The sequence below is a fragment of the Ptychodera flava genome, chromosome 21 (genome assembly GCF_041260155.1).
Source record: "Ptychodera flava strain L36383 chromosome 21, AS_Pfla_20210202, whole genome shotgun sequence".
Classification (NCBI taxonomy): domain Eukaryota; kingdom Metazoa; phylum Hemichordata; class Enteropneusta; family Ptychoderidae; genus Ptychodera; species Ptychodera flava.
In genome coordinates, this window is record NC_091948.1 from 24142205 (window position 1) to 24162276 (window position 20072).

At 42.9% G+C, this 20072-nt stretch overlaps 1 protein-coding gene across 20 annotated transcripts in view; it reads right to left on the reverse strand.

Moving 5' to 3' along the window:
* Positions 1-4552: 4552 nt before the first annotated feature.
* Positions 4553-20072, reverse strand: part of LOC139121794 (repulsive guidance molecule A-like) — a 109664-nt gene continuing 94144 nt past the window's right edge. For 17 of the 20 annotated variants that reach the window (XM_070686964.1, XM_070686971.1, XM_070686966.1 and 14 more), the window contains 4 exons: positions 18102-18233; positions 7176-7321; positions 6450-6928; positions 4553-5841 (listed from right to left, as the gene is read on the reverse strand). In XM_070686964.1, the coding sequence (XP_070543065.1) occupies positions 5155-5841; positions 6450-6928; positions 7176-7321; positions 18102-18112 (1323 nt within the window). In that variant the 5' untranslated portion in view covers positions 18113-18233 and the 3' untranslated portion in view covers positions 4553-5154. Of the gene's footprint in view, positions 5842-6449; positions 6929-7175; positions 7322-7464; positions 7723-7754; positions 9649-12757; positions 13373-18101; positions 18234-20072 lie in introns of those variants that run through there. The other 3 variants (XM_070686963.1, XM_070686984.1, XM_070686983.1) reach the window with 3 other exon arrangements.

Sequence of the window (20072 nt, forward strand, 5' to 3'; positions counted from 1 at the left end):
GACACACGAAACGAAACGTAATCACACCACCGCGCATGCTCAACCACATCTACGCAAGTTTTACTGTGGCGTCCGTAGAAACCATACGCTCTTCGAAAAGGTCTGGTCCATCGAAACTGGAGACTCAGCTAAAAACGCGCGAAAGTTGGGTGAAATACCGGAAAAATATAAATATGTAATTGTTTACAGATTGTTCCGACTATAATGAGCCGTGCAAACAAACGTCTTGAACAGCTAACGACGGAGACAGTCGATTGTAAGCTTCATGAAAGGCACTGCACGTTGTGACCGATGGTACGGAGATCAAGTTTGCTGAATGAATTGAGAGAGAAAAACATATGTGAATAAAAATTCAACACTTCACCATTGTAATCATTGAACTAGTCGTTTCTTCCATTATGGAGTATAATGAAAATTTCGTTGAAAATAAATGACGGGACTGATTCTGCTCGTCTACTCAAACGAAGTTTTGTGTACGGCCAGGCTACGCTGCAGGCAACACAGCCTATCAACTTCGCATATCGTTGCCGTACGGCGTAATTGAAAACGCTCAGAAAGGAAAAATCATATCTTGAATGCAGTACAAAAGTCTTACTTACTAAATTTAAAAGTATTTCAAAAAGTATCGAACGTAACGGGTATCTAATCCTCACAAGGACTACAGTAGTACATTATATCGGCTAGCTGCGATGCGATGGCGCTCCAGGCATTGTAAGCTTAGAAGTTCGAACACAAGAGAGATCCCGGCCTCACTGCAAAGTCGTCCCCTGCGCACCCGCCCGACAGCAAACTAACCTCCTGGTATGATTCTGTTGTTTATATATTTTTGCATAAAATTCATGATACATATATCTGACTTTCACAACTGTACAATTTGCTCAGGACTGTGAGTTTGGCCGTAGTCTACAGACGATCGGAGGGAGCTAAGGCAAGTCCCAAATTTGCATGGACAATGCCCGGGACAATTATAGACGCAGCTCGATGAGAAAGTCATTCACATAAACCTAAATGAAGTGATCAATACAAAACTTTTAAACATCACTGGTTCTGAAAAATTATGATCAACGGTTCTGACCTACGGATTTTACACTGCGACGTTGTTTTTTGTGTGTTTGGCCGGCTACTAGTCATGTAAGGCTGTACTACATGGAGGTAGCAAACTGTACAAGTGCAGCGGGGCCGGGCCGAGATTGGTGTGGGGCCTGCAGCAAGGTAAAATTGACAACGTCCATTGCAGAATGCCCGCGTGTTATCCTTTCGCGTTTGGGTGGAAATTTACCGCCGTATTCAGAATGCCTTTTTACCAGTATAAAAGCTCAGTAACTGATGCATCAAGAGCCAAAAGTCTGTAAATTTCTTAGCAGGAGCTCCATTGTTTTTTTCTAAATTTTCGCTGAGTTACAGCAGTGCGTATACTGGTCCCGATCGTTTTGACTCAGGCGTTCACAGCTGTTTAGGGAGCCGTCATTATTTACGATCTGGGGGTCGGAGGAATTACATTACAAACTCCGAAATTTTGAGTCACACCCCAGCCAACCCTGACTTCTTTGAGTAACCCCCTCTCTAACAGAAAGTTTGGCTTACCTGAGCCATGTAACAATATGTAGATATAAAAGCTCACCTAATAAGCAGTCTCCGACCATGTAGTATTGTTAAATTTGGATGGGTAGCATGTCATTATGGTATGGTTAAATGTCCAAATGGTTGTTGAACTCAAGTCAAATAAAATATACATTTCTATGATAATATAAAGGATGAATTCACAACAGTTCAGTTTTGTCCTAGATCCTGTGCACTTATAGTGATATCTGTCGAGAACATTTCTCCATGACCCAGCCTCTCCTTTCAACCCTGGTAACGACTGCAGAAAACTACTGTGTGACATCATCATCACCACTGTTGATCTTCATCTTTACTGTCGCTGGTGCCATTGCGTACATGAACAACGATATCATTCTCATCGTCACTATCTTCTCTTTCATAATAAGTATTACTAGTAGTAGCACCTACTTGTAGTTTTTTTGCCTTGCTTCATTTAGTTGATATTTATTTGTACTGTTAGAGTATTTATTTCTTTTTATTTAATATGTATCAGAGTAAAATATATATAATAAACTAATCATTATGTCATTGAGGACAGAGTAAGACAAAGAAAAAACATTTTGAGCACCCCCTTATAACTTTCAATTTTTGAATGACCCCCAGGTCGTAAATACTGACGGTTCCCTTACTTGCTGCCAAAGGCCATCGCGTTCACTGCATTCGACAGCCTGCCATACATTGCCAAACTATGTTGCTTCGATTTCGCAATCACCTTGCCGCTAAAGCAACAATCAGCTGAAATTTATTACTTCAAGTTACTCAATTTTGATAGCTATTTGCCTACAGAAGTGAGCCAAGTGTATATAGTCATCTTGATTTTAAATCGGTACCGAGAGTTCCGAGTGACCAACTGCAGGGTGCGCATCGGTGCACTGCCGTCTGCAGTTTGAATAATCCGTATAACGCACACTGTACCAGAATAGAATGTCAGCCTCCTCTGCCAAAGTTCTGTATCCTCTGAAACACAGTAGCAGTACGTATTTGAACGGAGAAGAACAAAATAAAACCATTCGCAGGTCATTCAGCCGGCGACCATGGCAGTGCAGTGTGGCTGTGGCGTGGCATGGCAAGGCCCCAGGAATGTTGCAGGCTCGATGATGTCATCAGTATCGGCGTTCTCGATCACGTGCACAGCCTACAAGTTGTCAACAAACCAGCGCGGCAATCCAACTCGATCGGGCAATATTTAGCGTTTGTATGTCACTACAGGAGCACAAATTTGGCTTATTTCTTTACTGAACAGCATTTCACGATGGCAGTAAGAGAATAATATGTAATTTCGAACATAAAAAAAGGTTAAAAGTTACAAATACTGGGGCTTTAATCAAATGTTTATTCTTAACACCACCGTGTTAAGAGGAAAAGATCCACCTCCCCGTTCTGAAGTTTTTTCTCAGTATTCCAAGGAAATAACAAACCACCAGTGACCATCGTTTGATCATTTTGAACTTCGCGAATTTCAAATATGACCCATGACGTCAGCGGCCTATTTTCCACAAACACTACAGTTTGTATTCCTTGATGACACAAAGAGACATCCGTGATACGCAACCGTGAAACATAACGACTGCGCAAACAAGTTGATTTTAACTAAAATTTGCCCTTTTCACACCTCGACATCGAGGCGTCAAGACCCCGCCTTTGTTAATTAGCACATATTTGTACAAGAACTTGGGCCTTCAGCCACCCATAGAGAGCTTCCGAGGGTGGCGCATGACAATATGATTGACTTTTATAACTAATTACACCAACGCAACAATCGAATTGTTCGCCGTTGCCAGGATACGGCGGACATTCAATCATCAGATAGTCCGGAGTGTCAATAAATACGAGCAATATATTTGTGTACACACGAGCGTGTTCGATTCACACCTGCATCGCACCTGGCATGGCTCAACCACCTACTCAAATATACCAACCATGTACCACATGGCCTCTAGCAGCTAGTTCCCCAACGCACGCCTTCCTCTTGTGTCACTGCGGTTCGACGTTTTCCTAATAAATTCCTGTCCAGTCTTTTGTATTGCAGAACACATTGGCGTAACCGGGGCGATTTCGCGCCCTTGCGCAGTTTCTTTTGTTGTTTTTATTTGACTAATTAATGTATGCACACCACGGGCGCTCAGTTGTATATTGTCTCAAAGAAAAGCTAGTTCACCACTCACTCCCCAGGGCGAGAAACATTTCAATGGAATATTTAGATGAGGCTACCCTTTGGGAATTCTACGTGCAGCCCAAGTCGCTAGAACACCCTCGTGTTACACTTTGGACAAAGTTTCACCCAGCGCGTCTGACATAAAAGGCCTCTCGATATCAATAAAGTTCTTCGAGTTACGGCACCCAAGTATTTATAGTTCTCTAAGACAACCGCCTCATCACCGGTACGCGGCGATCGAAAACATGGAGGGGGGGGGGGGGGTCAAGCTGAAACGAGTTGACTCGCATTCTTCTTCTGCCCCAAGGCCCCACGGCGGAAATTTACATACGAAAAGATGGAGGTAATTTTTACAAAGACCAAGTCCACAGAAATGGCGTTTGGAGTGTTAGCACAAGCATAGAGGCACGTTTCACTGTTTGCTGAAGCAGCGAATGAAAATGGCCCACCCTGAAAGGTCTGCTAGTATCAGCTCTGGTTACAGTGCTGTCAAGTCTGATAACCCTAGTATATAACACTGATTACCCAAGTATTAATTCCTGCAGCTGTCAGCACCTTCACGTACATACTGTTCTTTTCCCCCCTTCGAAAAACCGCCAGTTGAGAACTACCAGCGATGCCCCGATGCAACCCGACATTGTTTGTCGATAAAACTTGCCTATGTACAGCAGTCGTTAAAAGTTTTGAAAGCGTGGAGGATTGAGTTGTTGAGCGGCCAATTCGCGTTATATTTATGCACTACATGAAGGTTGATCCCACCGAAAGGTCACACCACACACACAAGTAGACGGGTCATCGAATTACACGGGAACAAAACAACCCTTTTGAGGTTTTATTTTACACTGGGGTTGGTGGAATAAATCTGAAATATTTTCGGCAAATATCTTATAGTCCTCTTTTGCTAAAAATTAATTTCAAAATGTACACCTCTATTTCTTCTCTCTCTCTCTCTTTAAGTAAAAAAATTACCACGTATGTCTTGTCCATATTTCTCTGATGAAACTATGGCCTAGTTTATGACAATAGGGGATGGGGCAATTTAGTTAACAAAGTGCCTACAAAGAGGCTATGCTTAATTTAGTAATAAGGTCAGGGAATCGTCTTGGCAGGGAACAAGCTTTTTTTATCCTCAACAGGTTTTGTCTTTAGTAAAAAAAATCTGAAATTGACCCATCCTGGGCCCAATATAAATTATTGAGAATAGTGTGATCTGTACAAACTTTTTTGACTTTAGCAGTTGCTATCCCTACTAAATATCAATGCAATGTCTTAGTAAGCACCTATATCTTCAGTGTACGCCATCATATATACATCATGACAGAAGTGCCTGTAGTTCGTTTGGTGTGTATATATAGGAATATTTTTTTGCAATATATATTATCATTATATTAGTTATGCTACAAAAAGAAGATTGTACATTGAACTAGCAAAATATAGACAGTTAGTGTCCAGGATTGTGTAGTCCTTGGGGGAGCGCTACTGTTAACGATCTCTACAGTTGCATTGGGTGATTTAGTCGGAAGGCCAGGATTTTGATTTTTGCTGTGTCCCCTGGCATCCGGAAGAAGGTCCCAGAAATCTTTCTGTGCTTTCCTGGCAGCCGTTGTAAAGTTGACATCACCCGTAGTCATGAGATCAAACACACAGGAGTCAAAGTAGAAGTCTGTCACATTGACCTCCAAGCATTTGGCAATGGCGGTTTCCTTGGACATGAAAATTCCGCTAGTATCCGGGATCTGGTCTGGCGGAAGCGGGAGCGAACGCTGGAAGTCCATTTTCTCCCGGTTCGGACACCCCTTCACGCAGAGCTCAAGCCCGTCCTTTTTACCCGTGTTCACAAGGTCACTTGGCATACGTATCGCAAAGGTTAAATAGCGTCCAACTTGGCGCACAACAATCCTCGTGTCAATATATTTTGCGTGTATTTCCACGTGCCTCCTCGGTTCAATTTCGAAGATTCGAAGGCTCCTGCCCGGACCTGTACGGTTGGTACCGTCCACAAACGCCGCCGGTAAATTTCCAGTCTGTGCCTGATACATTTTTTGTTCCACACACTCCGAGTGATCCTTGATAATGACGGTCAACTGAAAAGGGAAGCGAGAACAATAGCGTAAATTACCGATGTACATTGGCAATTAGCCCTGTCTTTGAAAAACACGGGACACTTTCGAGGCAACTGGGATTCCGATCTGCTGAGTAAAGTCGCTTTCCACTTGCAAAGCCAACAAGAGACAAATAAACGAGGGTTATAAATTCGACTTGATATATGACCGGCTTCTCAAGCCATTGGACAACTTTCAGCATTGGCTAGCGGGCACAAGATACCCGTTCAACGTAAGCGTAAGTGACGACACAATGGTGTCAGCTAATGCATCTTTCATACCTAAAGCTTCAGCAAAAACAACACGGCAACTATGATTTGAATCGGGTGGTCGCAAACAACACGACCACGCCTGACAATGTATCGAAAACTCAAATCTGTATAGCGAATGTAACTTGTCCAGTATGAGTACTGACAAAAAGTGACAGCGAACGTATGTACACGAACGCTTACGTCACGGGGAAAAAAGAAACACGTATACACACACTGGCGTATAATGAAAGTGTTGAAATTTCGTAACAGTTAATTACAGGCGCTTAGGCGAAACTTTTAAACTGCAAATGGCGTACCATGAGAAAGTCAGTGACTTACCTTGTCGGTGGCTGTGGCACTGGAACTATCCACCAAAGGCACATTAGTTACTTGCACGGCTATATACTCATTGTCTATAAGGGGCCAAGCACCCTGAACTTTGCACGTCTCAAAGTGGTTATCAAACGTTCTCAAATGGGGGTCGCCGAACAGGCCACAATGTTTGTAATCACCGTGGCGGCCATTGTATGAAGTACACCGGTTATCCGCTGGCGATGGCTCTTTCGCTTCGTTTCCCGGCGGATTCACTGTTTTAGGCGGAGTAGATTGGTTTGAACAGTCATATTGGCGCATCAAGTCCGGAATGAGCGTTACAATCGAGTGATAGTTGAGATCACCGCGACAGGCGCGAGCCATTTCCCGGGCACAGTCGTTATACGCCCGTAAGGCGTCGCAACGTTCCGCTGCCGTGGTGTCTACCCTATCGACGCGGTCGGAGTACTCCGTCGAACACTTGACCACCCTACAATCTGAACTAACTGTAAGGGACGAAAAGAGAACAGAAAAAGATGAGCTCACGAGGCGGTCAGAGGAATGTCACCACGCAAAGAATAGGGGTAAAAAAAGGCCGACACAAAACTTTCAAATAGTGTTGGATCGGTCGGTCAACATGGTGGCCCCTGCACTACGGCATTTGTGACCGGTTAATGATTAGCATTATAAACAGTCGACAGTCAACACCATTTCGAACAACGTCACAAAAAAAACAGTCGAAATCTGACTTACCTGATCTAGTGAGAGTTGCTAGGATAAGAAAATGCACTGTGATTTGCAATAGGCGAACAGCCGAGCTGCAAAAACGCCTTCTCCCCATACCCTTCCATACAGTACGGGCTGACGGAAACTCACTCGCTTTGGCTGCACGATATGCTCTGTGGATATGAAAAACAAGAATGGCAGAGTCAGTTGTCAATCACTGCAGGCTGCTCAATAGCGATTGGAATACTAAAACAGCCACCCAAATGACCACGCCCAGCACATCCAAATATGCAAGCTACGGAAGCCGTTCTCACACCTTGAAACGCCGCAAGCGCGATGTCTTATTCGTACGGCCGGACACGGAGATGATGCGCGGTGGTCAAACGTTAGTCGAACTAAAAATAAATTGGAAAGGGTTCGGCTAGAAAGATGACACCGAGAGATTATCTCCGCCCCCTTGTTGTGACCCGATTGCTTGCGCGCTTATCGGGCAGAGAGATACAGCTGTCAAATCCAATTGCAAATAAACATCATTCGCTTGTTCTCTATTGGCTGAAATCTTGACAGTACAATCAACTTGTAAAACCCCTTTGTAAAAGCCCGCACCTAAATAGCACACGAAACCCCTTTAGTTCGCCAACACTTCGAAGCCATTCAGGTGCCAATCATAAAGGCTTTTATCCCTAGAACTGTACATAACGCCATTTCTTACGACTCCGGATGGAGTAACTTCAACCAGCCAATGCGAACGGGGTGCTGAAGGCGAGTGCTGAGAGGATGAATAAGACAAACTGTGTGAAAACAATAGATCACGGGGCCTGTATACACCACAACAGATCTCTTCGAGTAAATAAGTCCGAGGTGTAACAAACAAACGGGAAGCCGTTTGTAGGGTTTCTTCTCTTGTCCTTCTACTTCAAGGGATCCTCGCTCTGTACGTTCCAGTTACAACCGAATTCGGCATACTTTACACGCGAGGCTTATCGAATGACAATAAGGTTTCTTGTCAAAAGAGATGACACATTCCATAACACGCATGAAGTTCAGCGCTGCGCAGGGTGCAAACTCATGGTGTGTTATGAAGGAGGGGGTTTGGGGCTATTTGTTAACAAGTCTCCAAGATTACACAGTACACCATTGTAACTCTACATTTTAATTATAATTCAAGCTATTGGTCGTAGCCTGCGAGATGAATTGCAACTGTCAGTGGCAGTCTGGCTAAGATCGATTGGTAGCGACCCCGAATAACATTCACACACGCACGGAAAACAAAGCGAAAAAGGAATAGGCCTTTTAGCAGTCAACAATCGACACGATTAAAATGCAAATCAAGCGAGTGCTTCTGTCACAAAATATTAGCCCCACACTTTCTGGACTGACAACAAGATTGCAGTATCGGACCTCTGTTTATTTATTCCCCTACATTCAACACCCTGAAATGTATACACATCGAAAAGTGCACGTTGTTTGCCCTGATAGAGACAGCCTGGCTAACTCAATGAGTACCATCTGTACCGAACGTGCCGTAGCTGCTGAATTCCACACATCTCCCGACAAATTAATTTCGCAGAGAGGCGCTCATAAGCCCACTAAAACGTGACGAAACGAGAAAGATAGATCTCCCCCAAAACCAACTGGACGCTTTTCCGTCTGAGTATGTCACCCAACGCGTGGGAAGTTTTGACACGATTCCTGTGTGTCCAAAACCCCTCTTCTCTGTTTTCTCTTTCTCTCTCCGACTGGGGGGAAAGGACTGGCCACCTGGGTCTGAGGCTGCTTCAAGGAGCTTAACACTCCATATAATTCACACCAATTCTTGGATAAGACAGAACACAAGTACTCCCTGCAGGAACATTTTCCCACACCAAATCTTCAAATTAAACCAGGGTCTTTTGAAAATCGAAGAAAAGATAGTTAGGAGTCTTTGAGCCAGTAAGTGGTTACCGGTGTGACCCACGCTACTTCAAGAGGGTACTTCTTACCACATCTGCAAACCATTTCTCGCAGTTCCTTTAGTTGGGCAAACAATAGCCCGCACATATTCAAAGACAGGCTCCGTATTTGGGGTTGCGAAAAGTGAAAAGAGACGAAAGCACTTCCTTTGAGGGAGCTTTTGAGGTTGGCTTACAATGGGCAAACGCATTCTGACATAGGAGCTTCGTTAATTGCGATGTAAGCAGCGGTATTTTTTTCCTTTAACCAATGTGAACATGAGCATTGTACGACTGGTTATGATTTCGTGTAATCACGGGCGACAAGGTCTCCACCTGTATGACTTCTTCCACTTTCAAACTAAAGGGGATGTCGTCATCGCTTGTGGAAAATTAGCGATCTTGAAATCTCTTCACACGTCTGGCCAGTGTGTCCTTAGCGTGCGAAGGATGCCTACATGTGTAATGTGTACGGAGGGGGGGGGGGGTTGGCAGAAAGAACGAATGCTATCTTGGTCCTGCTTCTGCAGCACACAATACACGTCTTTCATGTAAACCGTCCCAGACTGGAAATGTCATGAGACGAAATTAGGCACCGCATACTCCGCAAGGAATGTTTTATAGAGTCGAATGGCCGATGGCACGATTGGCGAAAAAACACCGCCACCTTCGACCCGTACACACTTGAGTAGGTCTTCACGGTTGTTGCGATTAGCCAACCCTCAATTGCTTCGAATGATTGCCTCTGATTGTAGCTACTTGGTCTTTTCACACTTTCAACCATTTATAGAGTACCCCCCCCCCAGAAAGCACCAGTCTCCTCGTTAAAAATGAACCATCTCAAAATGAATGGATGGGTTTTTTCCCCCGTTGCAAGACACGTTGAAGAATATAAAATAAATTGAGCATGTCTCCGAGAATTTTATTGTATTAGGAGTTGTCGGTAGAGCGGCATAACCTGGGGTTACAAGAGTCCGTGTGATTTCATTTACATATATATTCCTCACATATCACAGAGTACTCGCTATGTCCTTCTTGTCTGGTCTTATTTTCAGACTGTGCTAACGATTTATCCATTTAAACCGACAGCTGGCCCTCCCACATCAGCGCCATCTCGCAATTACGGAACTGCCGCCCATTTCGGGGCGAAAAATTATACCATGGGTGGAATGTTCTCTTGGTGCTGTGTGGATTTCCTTGCAGTTTGGGATTAATCAGGTTTTTCCCTCTTTGTTCAAAATTGCAGTCCGGGATTGATAAAGTTTTTACTACCCCCCCCCCCCCCCGTTCACAATTGCAGTCAGAGAGAGAGAGAGAGAGAGAGAGAGAGAGAGAGAGAGAGAGAGAGAGAGAGAGAGAGAGAGAGAGCTTCGGAGTATTTACGGGTTACGAATACAGTTACAAACTTTTAAAGTATATCTCAATAAAACGATTGCAGGACAATATTAGATCCGAGAAATCCGTCTGATTCAAAGACGCAAAGCTACGAACCGAGGTGACAAGTTTTGTTGTGAAAATCATAGCGTTTGGTACAAGAAACATTGCCGCTGAGTCGAGTTTAACAGTCTGCAAAACCACACTGTATCGACCAGCCGTAAAATATTGTAATCACTTTTATTATCACTAGGATTTAATATATCGTCCTACTGCTGGTGCAATCCGTAGTTTCCATGTCAGTTATCAAAAAGCAAGGTTCTGTAATTTCGAAAGAAAAAAAATACCATCACGGACAAACTATCGCCATGGCGATAAGCATCACGTCACCCAGGCATGTTTCTCAGTGTGGGCAGCAGCAAGGGAATGCGCATACAAAGACGATCTTTAGAGTTCTTCCACATCTGGATATTTATTTTAATCTATTTTCGTGGCAAGCAATTTGCAAGAAAATTTATCAGATCCCTTGTCATGTCTAGCAGTGATTACAAAAGTCAAAAGTAGTAAACATGGGGTTTCCTCTCTTGGTTTTAACGTTAATTGTCCCCTGCCCGAATCCTTTCTCTCTCTCTCTCTCTCTGGTTACTTTGTCTCGGCTAATTGATTTTCAGTTGGCAGGAACGTAACACTTTGCGCGTTAGGCGAACATGCATGCATGTCTAATGGACAAACGCAACGTACCACCGGCACCCGGCCTCTGCCAAGTCCGACTAAAGCACATTGGTGACAGTAGATTGTGAACTCACATCTTGGAGGATAAAAAACGACGAAGAAAATTAAATAAATTTATTATGTTTTGCGATAGACGGCCCACTGTCTTTGGTACTGCATGCTCTTGACAGTGCCACGTGGTGGCCGGCATAAGGTCGAACGTCGAAGCTGTGTGCTGATCTGGCGATCGCGAAGTTGTCAGGAGAGACGATGTGAAAGAGTTTGCACCGCGGGTTTCAGCGGAGACACTGAAACGTATTTTGCGGGATAGACTTAAAGATTAGCAACCGCACTGAAGACTATTTCGCTCTTCAGGTGACGTCAATCAAGCGAAAGATTGATAGCAAGAAAGAAATAGAAAAAAATAGAATGGTTAAAAATAGTAGGTTGATTTCAAAACATGGGACACAGGGAGTGTTAAGATTTTCAAGAGTTTAATAAACATGCTTGTCATCTACATATCATGTTCGTTGCGAATGCAGTGACTGGATGTTGAAATAAACAGTCTTAGCTTTGCCCAAAAGTAATATTGTGGTCCCGTCTTCCAACGGTGTTCATGCTGCCTCACAATACATTTCTAATTACAGGGTTCACACACCCATGAAAAGAAGTCAACACTAAAGAAAGTGTGAAAAATTAAAAGGGTGCAATTGGGCGGCGATTAAATTGGTAATACGCTTTCAACACCGCCGCTTTCACCTTGCTTTTGTTCGGGCTGTTTTCAACTCGGCCCCGCACCTTTTCAGTGTCGCGTTTTCTAACAAAATAGAAAATGTTGTGGCAGGCTGGTCGTGAAAACGAGAAGACATACAGAAGAAAGTGCCGAGTTTCTCGGACACAGCCCCTGGCTTGAAACAGCCCACCATGTTTTCATCCCAAGACGATGTCGGGGCACAGAAGGAGACGCGACGTAAGGCTTTGTCAGAGCCAATTAGCACAGGGTCAAAATTGGAACCAACCTTCCGCGATGGCCTATTATTAACTAGCAATTGATCGGTGTAATTTGACCGAGCACCTCTCACTTCCAATACAAGACAAACCAACACAAACCTTGCCACGCAACACATGCTACAAGACACACTCACAACAAAGATTCGGGTATTGCCTATCGGCTTTCACCATAGACAGTCCACTGTCTATGCTTTCACCTAAAAACCCTACCCGGTACTGGACTGGTCCATTGAAATAAAAGCTAACAGCGGATAAGCAAGCAAACACACAGACACTTTTACTCATGCAAACATTCCTGCCTGGGACTCTCTAAAAGAAGACAAGCCACACAGTTTTTAAAGAAATAACACGAATTGTATATAGGCCGTGCAACAGACCGAGTCCACATATACCTCCCGAATAGATGCCATTGGGCATATGGTTACACGGAGGTAATTGGTTAAAAAGATCAAACCCTAGCTCGCTTTTGACAGTATCTGTATATCCAATATTGACAAGTGTAGACTACTTGGTGAAAGATGCCAGGCCCTGGCTTTGGTTTTTTTCTAACTCACTGGGGTAAAAGTTCAGCAGGCAACTTACCTGCCTCTCTTCATCAGCACTTACGATGACATACATTCAAGAGGCTGTACCTTGTAGCTTACAAAGTGCTACAAATCACACCGTGCTATGATCCCAGATGGTGATTTAGTTTGCAATCTACACCCCATTGGAGGCCTTATATGCCGACCTGTCGATCTTCTACGGTGGTGCTCTGTAGCAAACACTTTTTGTTGCTGCCTATTAATTCGGACAAACAATCATTTGAGCCTGGTCACGTTGGTGTATTTTCTGTGTACATGTACAGGGTACAGGGTCCACACGTATTGTTCCGTCAGTGCAGGGGGTGCTAGCCAGTCCGGCCCCCTCGCTCGCTATTCCAAGTCTGTCTGCGCGGCGTTTGCGAGACCAAAAGTAAGGCCTTGGTTCAATAGCGATGCAATGTCCTAATCTGACTCCTGTGCCGAGTCACAGCACAATTTACAGCCAACAATGGGGACACACTCCTCCGCCAGCCTACTGACCACCCCTACATTCTCGGGGAAAATAGACAGTGCTACAAGGTTTCCTTACACCCAGGAATTACAACACGAATACTGTGCATGGCTTTGAAGAGTGTGAAGGGGGGAAAGCATGTTGACTGCTGGAACGTTTTCATCAACAAACATGAGGATATCAGTGATCAAGCCACTGTAATTGATACCTCGGGTCCAATATAACCATGTTATCTGTAGTGCCTGATAATTTGTATAAAACCATCTTGCCAGCCTTTTATGATAATTTTAATGTCTTGTAAAATTTCTTACTCTTATCACCTAAATTCAGGCTGCTTCTCTCAAAAGGCAGCGTCTTAACTAATTCAGTTGGATAGTAATTTGTGGAAAGGTAGAGTGACTCATTCAGGGTGCGGCGGGAGGCAAGGAGAGAGAGACAAGAGAGAGTGAGTGAGAAGAAAGTGGAATGTTCTGCACTTGTGTTTGCTTTCGCATAAGCTGATGTGGATTTGGCATTATGTCGGTGGAACGCTAGCAGAATCCAGAGTGGCTGATTATCGAACATTACGGCACAAATGTGTGAGGAAGACAATGGGGCTTTACAGCAGTGTGGGTGATACAGAAAGAACACTGAATTGATCCACGGCCAAAGGAGAGGAGCACACTGGCAGCTCCCAAACGTCAACACAATAAAGGAAAACTGGAAGACAAATAGAGCAGAGAATAGGACAGATAACTGGTGCGCATTAAGAAGCTGATTTTGTAGTGGATATAGCAATTAGTAGGGTACGGCTTAACCCACCATCTATTGGTGAAGCAATTGGAGAGGTAAAGCCGAACAAAAGCTTCTTTAGAGGCAGATATTTCTTCTTTGCCAGACAAAAGGCGGTACTGTGAATACACTCATAGTTCAACATGCAAAAGATGTTGATCTCATTTGGTGTGGTGTCTGGGTAGCTGACAATTTCAAATGAAGAAACAGCATTTGGTGATGGATGGCCTGTCAATTTGCTTCAGTTTGCCCAAGTGACCCTGCTCATTCAGCTGTGCATCTATAATTTAATAACAAAAATCAGGATTTGGGGGCGGTGAGATAAAAAGGTGTTAATGTTCACACTTTTTTTCTATGGAGCCAATAAATTTTTTATCACTTCATTAAACTGGGGGCTGACCGATCCCGGCAACATTGACGCGGTTGCTTCCGTTTTTCACACTTCTGCTGTGTGTCCCAGGAGTGCTTACACGAACAGCTTGCATAGTCCAGTGAGCAATTTGAATGAAAGCGCGCCATGGCAGGGAACACTTTGTCTAGTCAAACCCTGATTTCTCACATCTCGCGACCCGGGGCATTGTGACGAATGACCCAAACCCTTTCACCACCTAGGTTTGGTACGTCCTGATTGTTTCCCATGGCACTATTGGGCCACTACAACAGGAAAGGGGGGGGGGGAAACAGGGACTGAAGGGGGTTAAAATGCGGTCTTGTTGTTCAGACTAGACTGGTTTTACCCCTTTATCCGAGAGACAATGCAAACCTGCATATTTAATGCAGCACTGTACACATTTGGCTGGTATTACAAAATTGCTGACAAACATATAGAACTAAATTCATCAGAATAACAGTTTTATGATTTGTGAAAATTTCAAACATGATCAGAAGGTCACCCAACATACAAACATCCAACCTCAGCTGCAATCTGAACATTGTCTAAAAATCATCCCGACTGTAAATATGAGCAGAGACGGATGAAATGATATCCATATGGTAGATTGAATGCAAAATTAGAGCCAGCTAAATAAGCACGCCTGGCTGTGTTTTCCAGTTCTGAACGAAATGGAGTATGCGGTATGAAGTCTGGTCAAAGATATAATTAAACCGGTAGTGGGCAACGGAGCATAATCACAGTTCATACGGTGAACTTACTATAGGTCTTCAAAGTACAATCTGGAAGGATTTCTTGCAGAGCTAGCTGGTATCATCTCACACCCAAGTCATGCAAAAAAAAGAACGCTTTTTCACGAGCCGAAATATGTGTAGGCCAGGCTAGCCCACATGATCAGCATGTTAAATCAGCATAGATAATAATAGGGCAGCATTTAAGCGGCTACCTCCAGGGGACTACGACTATTGTCTGATTTAATTACATTTGTCAGAGTCCAACACCTCCAATTGCCTTTGGCGTATGTCTTGCATGAATGCTCTAACTTAACCCCAGCGCAGAGCAGTCTCAGTGACCATACATTGAGGCCGATATTTATTTGAATACAGATCTGCGTGTGTGTGTGGAATATGAATGTTCTGTGGGTTGCAAACTTGTTACAGTGTTGGGGGGTAAATGAGAGGATTGTGCTCAGAGTGTTTGACATGTTATCACTTCGACAGTTACTGTCAAAAAAGCTCTTGTATTTATGGTTGAATGGTGCGAAATAAATTTCACGGTGATGTATTGGTGGCAAACTGGTTGACCTCAATTCAGAAAGCAATCACATCAGCAGAGTAGCAAAATACTGGTCGGTTGTGTCTGCCTGGATCACACATCTGGTGAGGCAAGCGGCGAACTTGTTACAGGTTTCCAGGCTGCTGTCTTTTTCTTTATCACTGTGAAGGATTTGCCAGGTTACACCAATACGTTTCTACAGCTTATAAGATACTGGAAATCTCCAGTCCTATCGGATATAATTTTCCTTGTTTGACATTCTGCCGGATGATTTGCACTACGCGTCTTTGGTTTTTCAAATCTCCAGCCTCCTGTGGAGTGGGAGGGGGCTTCCTAATTAATCATGGCTGGGTCTAATTGGTAGTTGTGGTGGTTACCCTGAATGGTTCCTTTTCAAATGGGCTTGATAAATCACCGGTTTTCCATCACTATCAAAACAACCCACTGTTTGGCTACTGTTTAATATGTTAATAGCAAACATGGTAATATACACAGTATGGCTTGAAGTTAACACCTTTCATGCAAAACTAGGGATCATTAATAGCCCTATTGCCCATGTTACCTGGCATGCTTCAAGTCCTTGTATTTTTTATGGAGGGCAAAATCTTAAGTGGCTGTGCAGACAGTTGTCAACTTTGACAGCAATGAACTGGTGAGCTCTGCTCTAAAATGATATCCGGTTCAAAAAAAAAAGCAAAAAGAAAAAAGAATAACAGCATTTTTCTTTGCCCCGCAACTTGGCTTCAACCTAAGGGAAATCTATTGCAAAGGTGAGAAAACCCGGGCCACAATTTTTTTTGGAAAATACTCGGCATGAATTGGATACCCTGGTTTAGGAACCTTTCATTCCCAAAGCAGTAATTTGCTTCATTCACGCTGTGAAGAAACTCAATCCCATTCCCCCCTCGTGTCCTCACAAAGACCGAGGCCAAGGAAAACACTGCAGGTGAAACAAACTTGCCACTATTTCTCATGTAAATTGCTTCACCAAAATCTCTGAGTGTTGCGCTGACTGATTAAAGAAATCGAGGGGGAAAATTCACAGAGAAGAAAGGCCAAAGCCACTAATAAGAAAGCCCTGCTTGGAAACTTGAAGGTGTGATTAATTTCTGTTATCTAAGATCAACCAGGCAAATAAGCACATTTACGAGAATGAATGATCAATGAAGGCATTTTGACCTCAATATCCTAAATATTGCATTGCATTTTCAGTGAACTTTTTCAAGACCAGGAAGATTAAGAAAGAGTAAGAAAAAGGAAAAGAAGCAAAAATACATAAGTCTTGTCCTTAACAAAGATATTTTTCATGCCTCATTTTTTAAAAATATTCCTCCATAAATATGGCATTGGTGTCAAATTACTTAAGTCACTTGACAGGCGAGCAATGCTGATTGCTGATCTGAGTACATCATTAATATGGTGTGCCTTGTTGAAATGTCAAAAAAAAAAATAGGATCTGTGTACATATACACTGGTGACAAGTATTTGCACATCAAGTATTCTTGTAACATTGCAACGTGACAGTTTTCCAGCTTGACTCTGCATTTGCATGTGTTAAAATAAATCTACTTTATTTTCACAGATTTGACCAGCTTGTGATAAATCAGGAACCCCCTTTTTCAAAGACCTGTCACTTATTGTGTCTTGCAGGTCTCTCTGTTAAACTTCATTACAGTTTGTTTGCCAGTTATATTTACAAAGCGGGAAAGATGTGAATGAGTTTTAATACAGGAGTGTGAATGGCCAAATATTCATATGGTGGGCTTTGTTGACTGAGGTAGTTCTGTCATTTCCTCTGGACAGAATACTTAGCAGGCTCTTTGCTGTGAGTCCAGTCAATCATTCACTACACTGTGGCTGTCACTAGATTTATATACACTGGCATCTTCCGTACAAAATTTATCAGCCAAAACGCTGAGCAATTGCAGAGAAAATTTTACTTGGTGAAAACACATTTCACAAAATGTACATCTATAGATTCCATTTGCAGGGCTAGCATGGCCCAAACCTACAGGCCAGTTTATGGCTAATTCTTACAGGAGAGATGAGACAACAAACTGACACATAGAACGCACGCATAACAACTGACATGGATACAGATCTCAGACATGCGAAATATTCTCAAACTCTTCTATCACACACTTGTGGAGATATCTTCAGTGGCTTGGATATACTATTTGAGGAGCAAATCTTATCTGAACAATGTGGCGGTCAAACAGGTGTTGAGGAATGATCCCTGTCGTTCCCACTCAAGGCCTTTCCTCCGAATGGTGAAAAAGCTTTTGTGCTCCCTGCCTGGCTGAAAAGGCACTTGAAAGCAATTAGGAAGGCAGCCCAGCCAGACAGGATGGACGGTAGCATAAAACGATCACACTAAATGGATAGCAAAAGAAAGTCTTTTGAAATTTTGACAAAAAACATAAAGTGTACAAAACGCATCCCTTCACAACCCACCTTGCTATCATGGTTATCCCTGGATGGAGTTGTCCTGGCAATCCATTGAGGTTGCTAGGTTACACCGATGAACACCAATGTAGCACCTATTCAATGATGCGAGGTGTTCCAGTTTTCAATCTTCGTCCTTATCTGCAATGAAGAGATGGCATGTTAGATATGGCATGGCACCACACACACTATGATGTAACTCCTGCCTGATTTGCAAAGACATGTCAGGCTAGTCGACGCATACAATGGAATTCACAATATCATTTGTGATCAAACTGTGGGAGGCAGGCGCTCACTTGAAAAGAATTTGATGCCTCTTTTTTGCAAAAGTTGTTTTGCAAGAGTAAGTTGAATTTGCAACTGCAGTTATGGCTTACGGTACGTAAAAACAGTTTGAAACCATGTAGCATTAAAATTATAAGAGTGCAATTCCTACTGTTTTGTAACCTGTCTGCATAGCACTGACTTCAGCAAACATACACTGAATTTGCAAGCAGGCTGTTGCATGCAAGGAAAGTCAAATCCTTCAGAAGAAATATTTCTGACTAATAAAAAGTCTTAACAAATGCTGATGCCCACAGGCTATACTTTTCTAAACTTTGTTATTTTCGTTTATCCCTTGTATCAAAAGTCCTCTTTCTATACTTCTGTACAACTTTTATGAAGCAACACGACATAGCAGACATGACACACAAAATAAGACTTGCATCAAAGACCTGATTTTACGGTAACAAAAAGTAAAAACTTTTTCTTGAGTCCTGAAGCACTAAGAGAAGAGGACTGATGTTTAACAATTGAATGAAACACTTTTTGACAGAATGTCCTGTTTTTCAATCACCTTGATCTGTATCTGAAGATCAATTTCAGAAACTTCACACCTTTTTCCCCTCTTGAGAACTGTAATTCTTCACTGGGATTTAATAGGTTAAGTGGCTAACATAGTTCAGAGTTGGTTGCAATGCTTCAACACAATCAGTGTTTACTTATTCAGTTTTTTTGTTTTCTCATACATAGATATTGTATTCAAACTATGTTTTCTCATTGAGAAAACAAAGATGACTGCAGAACTGTCAGTTTCTTTTCATTTGTACAGTAACTTCATTCCTGGTCAGAAGTCTTTTCTCAGCTAGTCAATGACACACTTGACATACCCTGTATTGAATTTTTTTGGGCATGCTTCTGAAATTAGAGGGCCAGTCCCAGTGAGGTTTGGCTGTGGTTTGAGAGCTGGGTGGTAATAGCTGTTAATTGAAACTGAGTGCAGAGGGGATGGCTGTGAATACACCTGTTAGTCGTTGGGATGTGATCAGAGCTATTTGCTGTGCACTGGTGCAAGACTGAATACTGTTTTCCCTCCCGACAATTATAGTTGTCATCTTAGACCTGCATTTCTCACCCTAAGGGACAATCCCTGAGGCATGAAATATTAATACACACAAATAGAGTCAACTTGTCAGCGCTGAAATCTGACACCATCAACAGAACCTAAGCTTTAACACCTCTGTTTAGTCGTACACAGGGATGCTAGCTTGTACGTGTGGCTACAGTGGTTGGGCTTTCTTGATTCCATTCATTTCAGTCGCAGGGGGACATAGAAGGTATAATGTTTGCTGACTGTTTGCCCGGCAGCTTGTCTGCCTGATGCCGTGCAACGGGAAAACAGAGTTGAACATCCATGCGGCTGCAGGTATAACATGTGACATATTATGTCAAAATTCAACATGATGACACACATTGAAAGAATGTAAGAATTTCGCAGCTGATACCTATGTGGTTACATAAATGACATAAAAACCTGTGGCAACTGGACATTGTAACTAGTATACATCAATCAGTTGAAATGATCGTGTTGAAATCGATGACACTAAAAATTACATGAATAATTTTACACAGCTACTAAAAGTCATTAAAGTTTTCTGTGCAACACAACACTGGCATGAAGCTTTAGAAATGGCATGAACTCTTACGGATCAATATTTT